Source organism: Phocoena phocoena, chromosome X (assembly GCF_963924675.1).
Source record: "Phocoena phocoena chromosome X, mPhoPho1.1, whole genome shotgun sequence".
NCBI lineage: Eukaryota > Metazoa > Chordata > Mammalia > Artiodactyla > Phocoenidae > Phocoena > Phocoena phocoena.
The window spans coordinates 47234070-47247192 of NC_089240.1; the positions used below are offsets into that span (position 1 = coordinate 47234070).

General features: G+C 46.8%; 1 protein-coding gene across 1 annotated transcript in view; it reads right to left on the bottom strand.

The window, feature by feature from the left end:
- The window catches only part of ITIH6 (inter-alpha-trypsin inhibitor heavy chain family member 6), a 41554-nt gene extending 28431 nt beyond the window's left edge, over positions 1–13123 (bottom strand). The window contains 9 exon segments of the mRNA XM_065900166.1: positions 1910–2079; positions 4244–4423; positions 4426–4487; positions 5331–5350; positions 5352–5442; positions 10466–10620; positions 11880–12002; positions 12631–12686; positions 13099–13123. Of these exon segments, the coding sequence (XP_065756238.1) occupies positions 1910–2079; positions 4244–4423; positions 4426–4487; positions 5331–5350; positions 5352–5442; positions 10466–10620; positions 11880–12002; positions 12631–12686; positions 13099–13123 (882 nt within the window).

Here is a 13123-nt window from a genome sequence, read left to right on the forward strand (position 1 = left end):
TCAGTTTACTAGACTGCCTTTGCCTTCTGAGAGCCCCCCTTCCCAACTTGGCACACTTCTTTGAGTTCTTTAAGACCCAGGTCAGGCTCCCTGACCTCCTCACCCCTCATGATGACTTCCATCATACTTATGTTGTCATTGACAAAGCACTTCTCATCTCGTGTCATTCTCGTGTCTCTCTGTTTCACCTGGAGACAGTGAATAAGATCTGTGTGTGATTCACTTCAGGGTTCCTGACATCAGCCAGCAGTGGGCATAACGGATTAGGTGCCCATGGAGTAAATGTGTTGGACTTTGAAAGGCGGGCATACTCAAGTAAAATGGGAGGTGAATTGAGGGGTTCTTGGTTGGGGGATGCAGGAATCATAGCACACAGTGGATGGGAGTATCAGTCGTACTATTTAATGCCTAGTTCCGTCTGTTCTATCTGTATCTTTACTCCAGGCAATGGTGGGAGAGGTAAAGAATGAACAAGCAGACAAATGTCTCAGTTCACACGTGCACGCGTGCGCGCGCACACACACACACACACACACACACACACACACACACACACACACCAGAACACCAGGTTAAGGCCCTGCTGCCACCTACTGGCATGATACCCTCAGCTCCTATTCTGAGAGGGTGAATTCCTTCTATTCCCCTTACACAGCAGGCCTCTGTTATACCTCTGTGCCTCTGCATATGCGATTCCCCTCTCTCTGCATGCCCTCCCCTTCATCCTATCGGCCCAGGTGGAGGTAAAGTCTATTCAGTTTTCCTATGCCAACTTAAAAGCCAACTCATTCAGGAAGGCTCTCGTGAAACCCTCCTCAGTGGTATCCATACGTAACCCATTACATATTTATACACAGCCCTTAGAACCTTTTATGACTGCTCTGGCTCTATGTATCGAGTTACCTCAGGATGGGACATTTCCAAAGGGAGATTAGGGGCTGTGTCTAACTCATTCCTGACTTCCCAGAGTCACTGAGGGCAGGACTGGGCTAGAGCAGTTTCCAGCTTGATGGAGGTGAGTCCACATATGAATGAATGAATGAATAAGTAAGTGCATGAGGAGAGGTGTAACCAAAGCACTATACTAGCCCAGAGCAGAGAGAGGAATTGTAAGTGGGGTGGGGCCGTCATGGAGGTGGCACTGAAGCAAGGTTTTCAGGGATGAGGAGGACACTCACCAGTGGAAAAAGGAGGGAGAAGACATTCCCAGGGCGGCAGACAGTATGAGCACATACTCAGGCACAGATGACTGGCAGGTTCAGGTGCTTTGGGACATTGGTGTGTGGTGTGGCGTGGTGTGGGGCAGCTGGAGGATGGTTTGTGTGCTGGAGGCAGTGAGAGGTGTGGTGGGAGAAGCAGGCTGGGACCAGACCTCTCAGGCTGCCATGCAATTGTTGTTGTGAAGCCAAGGGTCCCGGATCAGCCTCTACCCCTCTGGCAGAGCGTGGGACCTCTGCACATTCTTCGTGAGTGTGTGAGCTCAGAATTTAAGGGCTCCCTGTTTAGGCAAATGGCTCAAGTGAGGCAAAAAGAATTTTTAAAACTTAGAGACATCCAGAAAGCCCAAGAGAACATGAGAGTATCAGAGCTGCAGAAAGTGTGAGAGACTAATCACTTGCCTTTCCGAAAGGTCTGGTTAAGAGTGGGCTATGACTTGCTTCAGTTAGGAATGTATTCACCTGGATCTTGATTCAGTTTATACAGTTCCAGGTGTCCAGCCCTTTGGGGGACACATGTGCCTCACCAGGTGTGAAGTCATGTGTCGCTACACACCGTCCTATCCGTGTTCACTAGTCCTCACTGATCCCTAGGGAGAAACAAACGTGCACCTTGTGGAGGCCAGCGCCTTGTTTCCCAGGTCTGTCTGACTCCAGAGCCCACGCTCTTTCCATTCTCCCGGCCCTCTCACCTGCACGTCTCCAACGATGTCCTCCATGACTACATCATACTGGACCACGAAGTCGGCCCTGATGCCTGAACTGGAGAAGGCAGACTGGTCTTGCAGTGTCGTGCAGAAGGTAATTCGGACACTGGTCTCTCCCCTCTCAATCCTGGTGGATGGGGGCGAGTCAGCCTCACCTGCATGGGTGGGGAGGGGTTAGGTGGGATGGAGAGCTCACCAGGCAGAAAGCCAGGTAAAGGGACATCAAAAGAGGCAATATCTGGGGAGGGTGAGAAGTAAGCCCTGCACCACCTGCTGTTCCTTTTGCCTGCAACGCCCCTCCACCTGCCCAAATGCTACATTCCTCTCCCAATCCTACAACCAGCTCCCCCTACTCTGCCTCTTCCACGGGCCCAGCCGGACAGACCCAGCCCCCACTCAGCTCCCAGGCTCTGGCAGCCTGGCCCTCACTCACAACTTCATCCGGGCTCATTTGCCATCCATCCCGGGAGCCCAGTCTCTGGAGGAGTGTCATGTCCCCAGGAGCCTGGATCTCCTCCCGGAGAGACCGTGTCGTGTGTGTTGTGGAGAGAGACAGATACACAGTCAGGGCCTCGGTCTCCTCCCATGCCCCTTACTGCTGTGGGAAACTGCAGCCCAGCAACGTTCTCTTCTAGATAGAATTTCATGTGTTTTCTTCCCCCTCTGGCTTCTTGACTCTCAGAATCACGTGTGTGAATAAGACTTTTAGCGCCTCATGAAATCACAGATGAACTTCTGGTCCCGGATGTTTGCTGAGCTGGCCACAAGATCAACTCCTCTGGAATTTCAGCCCAAGACAAATGTCCATTTAGACATGCCTCTGTGCCTCCTTTTTTCCAGAAAATGGAAACTAGGGAATTCTGCTCCCCGCCCCCCTTTCCTGCTACAGCTGTCAGGAAGCTTAGGGGCAAACTGAGCCCCCATACTCTCTGAGGCGTCTGCTTACATACATTCCCTTGGCTTCCTTCCTTTCAGAGGTCTTTGTTCTGTTTTATCCCCACAGGATTGGCTCTCCCCTCCGTTTTAACCTTTAAGGAGAAGGGGGGAGGGAGCTGCCATTTATAGCTTAGGGTTTAAGCGTGCAAGCTCCAAGGACTCAGATGTTGCCTGTGGGCCCCTGGACAAGTTATTCACACTCTCTAAGCCTCAGGCTCCTCATCTGTAGCACAGGAAGGATAATAGCTCCTCTTTCATAGACAGTGTTTGTGCGAATTCAATGAGATCATTTATGTAGAGCATTTGGAACCATACTTGGATCTTAGTAAGTGCTCGATAATGTTAATGATTACAGTTATCATCAGGTCTTCATTACTCTGTACCAGTGATTTGCAGAGAGGAATTTTCTCAAATTCTCACAGTGGTCCTGGGCCATCGGTTGCACGTCCCCATCGTACAGACGGGAAAAGTGAAGCAGAGCCAGTGAGTGATTTGCCTGCTGCCCCACCTTTGGAGAAGGTCAAAGCTGGGATTTGAACCCAGGTCTGTGTCTGTCTCTCTCTTGTCTGTATTCCATACTGTCTCTCTGGGTCAGCAGGATCCAAGTAGGTAGGACATCCGAAGCTAAACAGTTTAGCGAGAGTGGCCACATGACATGGGTGATTTCTCTGTGCCTGTCCACTTGTCCCTCAGCGGAGGCGTCTAGGCCGGACCAGTGGTTCTCCGATCTGACTGGACATCAAGTTCACTTGCAAATGGGTTAAAAAGATAGGTTCCTGGGCCCCTCCCCAACCTACTGAAGCAGACTCCAGGAGGGTGGGGTCCAGGAATCTGTATTCTGACACCTCACATAGCGATTCTGCTGACCGTAGCCAGCGTGTGACCTTCAAACACCTTGAGATGGAAAAACAAACACCTTGAGATGAAGTTTGAAGCAAGCCTGGCAGCCAGGACATCTCTCTGGCATACAGGGCCTGAGATGATGTCCTCTGGGGCAGCCTGCACTTCACACTGTCCTCCCATTGCCCTTCCATTCTCAGTGGTGATTCCAGAGGAAAGCAAGTGTGGGCTCTGAATCCCTTAGCAATGTCAACATATGATTTCATGGAGCTGACCCAGCAACTCCTTCTCCCCTTTTACAATTTCAGGAGGGAAATCACCACTGCGGGAAATGTGGGACTTGCTGGTTTCACACAGCTTGCAAGGATGAGACCAAGTTTGTAACTGAAATATTTTCAACTCCAAACATGCCCTCTTCTCCTTGTTTGAATGGGAAAGGAACCTAGGGCAGAAGTGGTATTAGAGGGAAGCCGAGGGAAAAGGGGCAGCTTCCCATTTAGGGAAGGCCAGTCTTATGGTTGACCTGTACTGCTGCTCACATACTTGTGTGGGTGTTGGTGTGCAGGCGGCTGGTCCTCAGCGGTGGTACGTGAAGATAGCCAATGCCTGTCTTTTCTGACACTGTGACCTCTACACTCAGCCTTGTCACCAATTGGGGTCTCAGGCTCACCACCAGCTGGTACTGGCCCTGGTGCCGCTGCAGCAGCTCCTCGTAGGTGAGAAAAAAGTCACGTTTGTGGCTGTTGCCAGGCTGGTGAAGATGCGAAACTTCTCTGATTCTCAGTCCCTGGTCTTGAAAGGGAGGAGGATGAGAGATGGGATCTCGTGAGGAGGAGGGGAGCTGTTAGATGACCTAGTTCTGGCTACCCCCTCTCTGGCCCCAGCAGACCTGGCCAAGCTTCTGTTTCAGCTAAGTCCCTCAACCACAGTTAGTTATTCACTCACCCACTTGTTAAACTATCTCTCTCCCTCATTCATCCTCTTACATATTCTGCCTAAGAAATTCTATCACAGGCAGCTTACCCATAAGGAAACTATGTTAGTGAAAATCTGAATCTACAATAAAACAATAAGGGAGTAATGATTTATTTTATAAAAAGAGGTTTCAATTTACACACAATGCCTCTTTCCCTTCAAATAACCCCTCACGCCCACCCCTCCCCCATGCTTTAGACTAAGCTTGTTTATACGCCATTAGTTCCTCAGTATGCAGTAGCCAAACCTAAAGTTTCCGTGCTTGATGAAACTGTTTTGGAGGCTGAGAGGAAACATTGAAGGAAGACAATACACTTCTGCCATCAGAATGGAACTCAGTTAGGAAACAGGATTTGATTTAGAGAAATCTCACTTGAACATAACCTTACCGGAAGATGCCAGTTCTTAAATAAGCCACATCCTGCTGGCAGGAGGAAAGTGGAAGTAGTGAAGTAAACTCCCATTTATTGAACACCTACTCTCTTATAGGTTTTGCTATTCATTAACTCACCTCATCTTCATGTAATCCTATGAAGTAGAGATCATTATCCCCACATTACAGAGGTAGAGATTGAGGCCAAGTGAAAACATGTGTAAGTCCCTGATCACACATCTAAGATGAACTTGTCATGTTTCAGACTGGTTGGAGCCTTACCTCATGCCTACATGAGCAGCTATTTTTTCCTTGCTGATGGGCTTCCTCATAGATTTTCTTTGCCTGGTGCTTCTCTTTGACTTCTGCAATGTAGACTTTATTGTTGATGGTCCTGATGGAGCAGGAAAGAGGAAGGACAGACAGAAACAGAGAAAGGAAAAAAGAGATGGTCAGTGACATAGACAGAAAGAGACATACAAAGAAGATGGAAGAGGAGGATGAGGGATGGGGAGAGAAAAAGAGCAAAATAGAACTGTGAAGCCAGAGTGAGAGAAGGAAGAAGAGAAGAGAGGAGAGTCCAGGGAGATAAAAGCAGGTGAAGCAGTTATCATTATCTCCATTTGTCAGGTGGGGAAATAGAGACCACACAGTTGGTATATGGTTGACTTGGTGTTAGGACTTTATGTTTTCCAAAGTGTTGAATGAATTCCATGTTTTGGCACATAAAATAATTTTAGGTGGGACACAACTGAACATTTTTATTACAATTGTTATATATTTATTGTAATGTGTATTAAAAATATAAGTAGCACATTGAACACATGAGCTCATAGATATTGTTACTTAGGATAAGCCTAACCTAGGTAATCTTAAGTGTATCTATTTACAGAAACTATATTAAGTAACTAATATGGTGGATGGCACAGGCAGTAAAAATTGTGAAAGCGGAATGCAAATTGCTGCAAAGGCATCTGAGATTGACTAGGGAAGGGGCCTTGACCTTAGCGGGCTCAGAGACCAATGAGATACTAATTCAAACTTGTTTTACCCCAGTTTTTCCTATTGCTCTAAGGAAGGTAATAAGGTATAAAGGAGTTCAAAGAAGGGAGGAAGCACTTTTGCCCAAGTCTTCCAGAAAAGGTCCTAGAGGAGGTGGCCTTGGTGGTGGGGGAGTTCAAATTAGGGAAGATTTGGACAAATGATCATCACTGGCCATGCCTCCTCAGTCTCCTTTGTTGGCTCCTTCTCTTCTTGATTCTAAATCTTTGGAACATTCCTAGACTCTGCTCTAGACCTCCCCTTCCTCTGTTCTTTCTACAGTCACTCTCTAGGTGAGGTCATCTAGTCCCATGGGTTTAAATATCATTTGCACACAGAGGCCTCCCAAATCTGTATCTCTAGTGTGGACCTGTCTCCTGAACTCCAGACCTATATATTGCTTACTTGACATTTTACTAGCATTTCCAATAGGCACCTAAAGCTTAACATATCCCAAACTGAGTTCCTTGTAGCTCCTCCACCTCCCAAATCTGCTCCTCCCTTGGTTTTCCTTATCTCAGGAAATAGTTGTTCGGCTGGAAATCTTAGAGTCATGCTTGCCTCCCTTCTTCCTCTCATACACCACTTCTAATCCATCAGGGAATTTTGACCCTATCTTTAGATATGTCCACAATCTGATTACTTCTTCCCACACCCACAATTACTACCCTAATCCAAACTACCAACATTTCTTGCTTGGATAAATGCAACAACCTACTAACTGGCCTCCCTCTTTAAAGCTTTGCCTCCTTATTACCTGTTCTCTTCACAGCAGTCAGACAGATCCTAGATACTGTTAAATCCTAAGTCAGACCATGTCCCTTCTTTGCTCAAAAGTCTATGTGGCTCTTGTCTCAAATCAGGGTAAAGGCCAAAGTCCTCACCAGGGCCTCCATGGTCCTATACTATATGGCTCCCTGTCACCTCTTTAACCCCATCCCCTCCTTCTCTTCACCTTATTTATTATTCTCCAGCCACCAAGGCCTCCTTGCTGTTTCTTGAGTTTTTTCAGAACACTCCTGTTTAAGAGCCTTTACAATTTCTGTTCCCTTTGTTTGGAACACTCTTCCTCCAGATATTGGCAAATCTTATACTCTCTCTTCTTTCAGGTCTTTGTTCAAAAGTCATTTCCTCAGAGACATCCTTGATCGCTCCTAAACAGCGCCTTCCCACTCACTCTTTATCTCTCTTGCTCTATTTTCTATTTCTTTGTAACACTTATCCATAAACTGACATATACTTCCTTGTTTATTTTTCCCTTATCTGCCTTCTCCATTGGACTGTAAGCTCCTTGAGGGCAGGGATTTTTTCTGTATTAATTGCTGCTGTATCCCCAGTACCTGGAATGCTGCCTGGCACATAGTAGGCACTCAACAATTATTTGTGGAATGGGCATTCCATACAGACAGCAGGAAAACACAGGGACCATGTTTCAGAGAACAGCAAGTAGTTAGATTTGGCAGGAACAGAGAGGTAGAGAAAGGAGTTATGGAGAGAAGTTTGGAGTGGTTGTGTAAGCCTAGAGAATAAAGGGTTTTGAACACTAGACTCAATGAGCTCATATGACAGTGAAGACTAGATATGGAGAATGGGAGTCCAAGATAAATCTTGAAGGGGGGGATGGGTCAGATCTGGTCTTTGAGGAGTGATAGATAGTTCCTTGTCCTAGAGAATATTACTGCAACTCTGTAAGCGGCAGGAACAACAGTCTCTCTTTAACAAATGGAAGGCACAGGTACTGGGGGTGGTTGGGGTAGAATAAAGTTATTTGACCAAAGCAGCAGTTTCTAGGAACACTTGAGGAGGATATGCAACCTGCAGAAAAGACCACTCAGGTGGGAAGTGTTTCTAGGCAGCTGAAACAGACTATTGCTGTGGCTGGGCTCATGTGGGGGTGGGCTGAGCTGGCATTGCCCCAAGGTCTCCCGGGGGTTGTAGGGGTGTAGGGTGGGGCTGGTCTGGCAGCAGCACACTGGGGCCTCTGTATGTGTGCTGCCTGCAGCAAGCATACTTTCCATGGAGTCTGCCCAAAACATTTCCTCCAGCCTGCTTTGCTTAATTAAAAAAATTATTTTGGACTTTTTTCCATTAGAGCAAAAATCCACATTCTGTCTGGCTGCTTAGCTCTTGTATCATTTGACCAGCAACCTCTCTGGTGAGCCCCCATACTCCAAACCCATGCTGTCATTTTTGCCGTTGATCTTCCTGGGTCACCCACACACAGTGATCCTGGCCCCTTCCAGTCTTACCCATATGGAAATCCTGTTTCCAGGAAGCTTTCTTTGACTACCTCACCACCTCTCCCATGAACTCCCTTGCCAGGGACACACTGCCTACCTCCTCCAACCTTTCCTCTCTTCCGGGGAGTGCCATCTGTCCATCAAGGCCAGGAGGTTCCTGATGACAAAGCTCAGGCTCTAGGGCTGCTGTTAACAGAGGCTTACAGATTGTTTATAGCACAAAGCCCACCTCTGGTGAGGAGATCTGTGCAAAGGCCAAAACTCTGCACGTGCTGGCCTCATTCATCTGCTAAATCTGAGTCACTCTTCCCGTTGGGACCATTTTCTAATTCACACTAAGGTATTATATGAGCCAATGAGGCCCCACCAAGTTCTCCTTATCTGCTCCTCCTCTCACATTTACCATCTCAAAGAAGGCACTGTCACCTACCAGGTCAGACAAGCTGAAATCAGGTGGGCACCTTCTATCTTTACTTACTCCCCACATGTATGCACCAGGTTGTTTCTCCCTCCTTATGGTATCTCAAATCCCACCCCCACTACACTGTTCCAGCCCTCAGCAGCACTTATGCGGATATTGCCCCAGGCTCCTTACTGAGCTCCCTGCTTCCCAGCTGGCCTTTCCAGCCCACCCCACCTCACTATTGTCACTCCTTGCTTAAAATCTTGCCATGTCTCTTCATTATGGGCCACAGTTATTTCTAAAGTGGAGTGCACACACTTTGGGGGTGCTGGAGTGTGTACACGCCAACACACACTGAGGGAGTGGGAAAACAATGTTAGCACTCTACTTATAGGGTTTTCTCTTACATTGTCTACGTATAGTTTTACATATGCTTCATAATGCACCTAATATATTTGCTCAGTAGTGTACTTATAGACTTTATAAATTAATAAATAATATATATTTGGGAAGTACATGGTCAATTTTTTCCTGATGGGTGTGCAAACACATAAGATGGTTTGGAGACCATCAGGTAAGGGCCAGGTGCTTGGTCTGGCATTGGCAGCCTTCTACCACCTAGTCTTTCCTTACCTCTCCAGTCTCAATTTTGACCACTCTCTACCTCTGCTTGTGCCCTACATTCTGGTGACACTGAAGTCCTTCCAGTTCCCCTAATGGGGAAACATTTATTCCTGTGCTCCTTTTGCCTGGATTCTCCAGCCCTGCCCTCAGCCTGCTTGCCCGATGAACAGCTCATATTTTGAACCTCAGTTTAGGTATCATCTTTGTGAGGCTTTCTCTGCATGGGGCTGGGGAACTGACCACTGTCTCCTGGTAGGCCTCGCCATTCCCACCAGCCCACATTCACGCTTCTCTTTCTTCCCAGCATACTTTATTAAAATTATCTGCTTTCATTTTTATTTCCCCCATTAGACTGTGAACTCTTTGGGAGCAGGACCATGTGCAATTCATCTTCCTTTTTCCATAATACCCAGCCCAGTGTAAGTCACACAGTCAGCATCAGGAAATGTTTGTTAAAAAAGTAATCAAGCAAATACTATCAAGGAAATATTATCTACCGGCCACTAATTTTAGCATATATTTTCACATATATTAGCTCATTTAATCCTTTCAGGTGGGTTCTAATTTATTTTATTTTATTTATTTATTTATTTTTGGCTGCACTGGGTCTTCGTTGCTGGGTGCGGGCTTTCTGTAGTTGCGGCGAGCAGGGCTACTCTTTGTTGCAGTGCGCAGGCTCTTCATTGCGGTGGTTTCCCTTGTTGCAGAGCATGGGCTCCAGGTGCACGGGCTTCAGTAGTTGTGGCATGCGGGCTTCAGTAGTTGTGGCTCGTGGGCTTCAGAGCGCAGGCTCAGCAGTTCTGGCGCACGGACTTAGCTGCTCCGTGGTATGTGGGATCTTCCCGGACCAAGGCTCAAACCCGTGGTCCCCTACATTGGCAGGCAGATTCTTAACCACTATACCACCAGGGAAGCCTGGTGGGTTCTAATTTTATCCCCATTTTACAGATGTGTAAAATGAGACTCTGATAAGTGACATGATTTGTCCTGAGTCCCATAGCTGGCAGAATCAGAATTCAAACTCAAGAGTGCATGCTCTTTATCACTATGCTCTGCTGAAAGAATGAACAAAAGAATGAATAAAACAGTGAGTTTGGAAGCAGACTTACATGGTGAAATTGGAGATAAAGGTGAGGCGAGGCAGATTCAGGTCAAAGATGACTTCATGAGCCTTGGCATGTGGAGTGAAAAAGACAGAGGTGACCAAGGTGTAGGCATAGCAGGAAACCACAGTAGAATGCATTGAATAGATTTTCATCAACAGCTGAGGGAAGACAGGGAGGTGGGTTAGGTAGACTCTATCCTTGGCCTACATGTACTAGTACCCAGGACTCCTGGACAGGCCTCAAGGTACAAGTGGAGAAACTGAGGCCCAGAGAGGGAAAACAGCCTCTGTCATTCATTTTGTGGATCTGCTTAATATTTCAGTGAGCTTTACCAAGTCTCAGAACCAAAGGCTCACAGAGGATCACAAATCAAGGGACCTCTGGACAAGTGCTTCTCCAACTTTAATGTGCACATGAATTTCCTGGACATCTTGTTAAAATGCAGATTCTGATTTAACAAGTCAGGGGTGGAGACTGAAATTCTGACTTTGTAACAAACTCCCAGGTGACGTTGATGCTGCTGGTCTATGAATTTTACTTTGGGTAGCAAGGCTTTAGAATATAACAGAGTAGCTGTCATTCATTGAGCTCTACTCTGTGCAAGACACTGTGATATATGTGTCTATAACTATATCTATATCTATTCCCTTTTTAGGAACTCAAGTGTAAAGGATTGCACCTGGGGACTTCCCTGGATGTCCAGTGGTTAAGACTCTGCACTTCCACTGCACAGGGCACAGGTTTGATCTGGTTGGGGAACTAAGATCTCGCATGTCGCAAGGCGGGGCCAAAAGAGGGAAAAAAAAAAAAGAATTGCACCTGATAAGTACAATCAGACACTGAAAGCATGATAAGCATTTGGCATCCATGATCTTATTTAATCCTCACATCGGCTCTAAGGGCTACATAATATTATTGTTCATATTTTACAGATGTGTTAACTGGGCCCAGAGCCTGAGGCCGCACAGTAAGTAACATATCGATCTTCTTCCTGACCTTTCCTGAAGCCATGATCCCTTCATCTACCCACACGTCTAGCTCATTCTCAGTGTGGGGCAGAGGGAAATGAAGGCATTTGGGATCAGCTGGACCTAGAATCAAATTCTGGTTCTGCCACCTCTTAACTGTGTCAATCTCTGAGCCTCAGTTTCCTCTTCTATAACAGTAGATAGCTTAGCTATCTACTTAGCTATAATAGTAGAGCTTAGGTTACAGGGATGCTGTAAGGACTAAATGAAATAATAACTCTAAAATCCCTGGTGGAGCACCTGACATATGCTCAGAAAATAGTAACCCTTTCCTCTGGCCCTAGTTTCCTAGGACTGAGAAAGCAGACCAAATAACCTTCCACTGTTGCCCCCAAGGAGCTAATTTCCTTGCAAATCCTGGGGCTCTGTTCCCTCATCCCAGATCTAACCTTTGTGCTTGATGAGGAGGTCCCAGAAGGTCCCTGGCATGTCAGTTCCAGGAGAATGGTCAGCAAAAAGCTGATACAGATGAGGCATCTCCACTTAGACAAGATGCCACCTCTGGCCCAGGGCTGTTGTTCACATCCAGAAGGTCTGAGCCCAATCTCCAAACTCGTGCTCTTTTAAGCCTTCAGGTATCCCTTCTCTTGAGAGGGAGGGACTACCCTGAAGGGTGGGGAAGACTCTGAATGTGGCATTGAATCCACACAAGCCAGGATTGTCCAAGAGCTGGGGTTGGCATCTTGCCTGGAGAGGGGCCAGTTCCATGCCTCCCTTTTTCCCATCATCCAGCTGTAAGATGAATGGAAACTAAACATACTAGAGCTCTGGGTCTGTCTGTTTGCTGTGTTGGCCCAGGGTGGGGTTTTTCTTTCCTATAAACATCCACAGGAGCCCAGTAACTGAGGCCAGAGAAAGGTCACTTAGCACTGATCATCTTAAAAAGGTAGCTGATATGAGAGAGGAGTTGGTGGAGCAAGGCCCCAATCCTGGTCCTTTCTGGCATGGATTTTAGCCTTGAGACAGGAAAGATTTACTTAGGGTCCCATAAAAATTGGCTCTTACAGATATGAGTCTTACAATCTGCAGAATATTCAGAGGCCAAGACAGGCTAGGGTAGGACTGAGAAAATAAGATAGTGGTTCAAAGTAGAACTACTGGACTCAGACCATCTGGGTTTGTCTCAGTTCTGCCACTTACTGACAGTGTAATATTGTGAAATTTAATTAATTGTTCTGCAGCCTCAGTTTCCTTACCTATAAAAAGAGAATAATAATAGTACCTATTTCATAAAGTTGTTATGAAGATTAAAAAAGCTTGTACTTTCAGAATGCTTGGCACATGGTAAGCATTCAGTAAACATTAGCTGCTAGGACTAGAGCTGGATGAGGCCTGATTGATCTCGAAAGTATGGGAAGCTCCCTGTCCCTCTGGAGACCTAGGTGGGGGAGGGGTGGGGAGATGCTCAGCTGATGGGCGTCAGTCTGCCTGTGGGAACCCAGAGATGCTCTGGACTGTGTCTACAGGAACTGTGGAGGGCAGGAGTGAGAACTGGAGCTGAGAAAGAAAATTACTTGAAGGTGTGCACACGGGACATCAGCATCAGTCAGAACCCCTATCCCTCTGCCCTTTCCACCCACATAGAGCACATGCAGCCCCAGCACTTACCTTCAGGCAAAATCTCTAACGACAT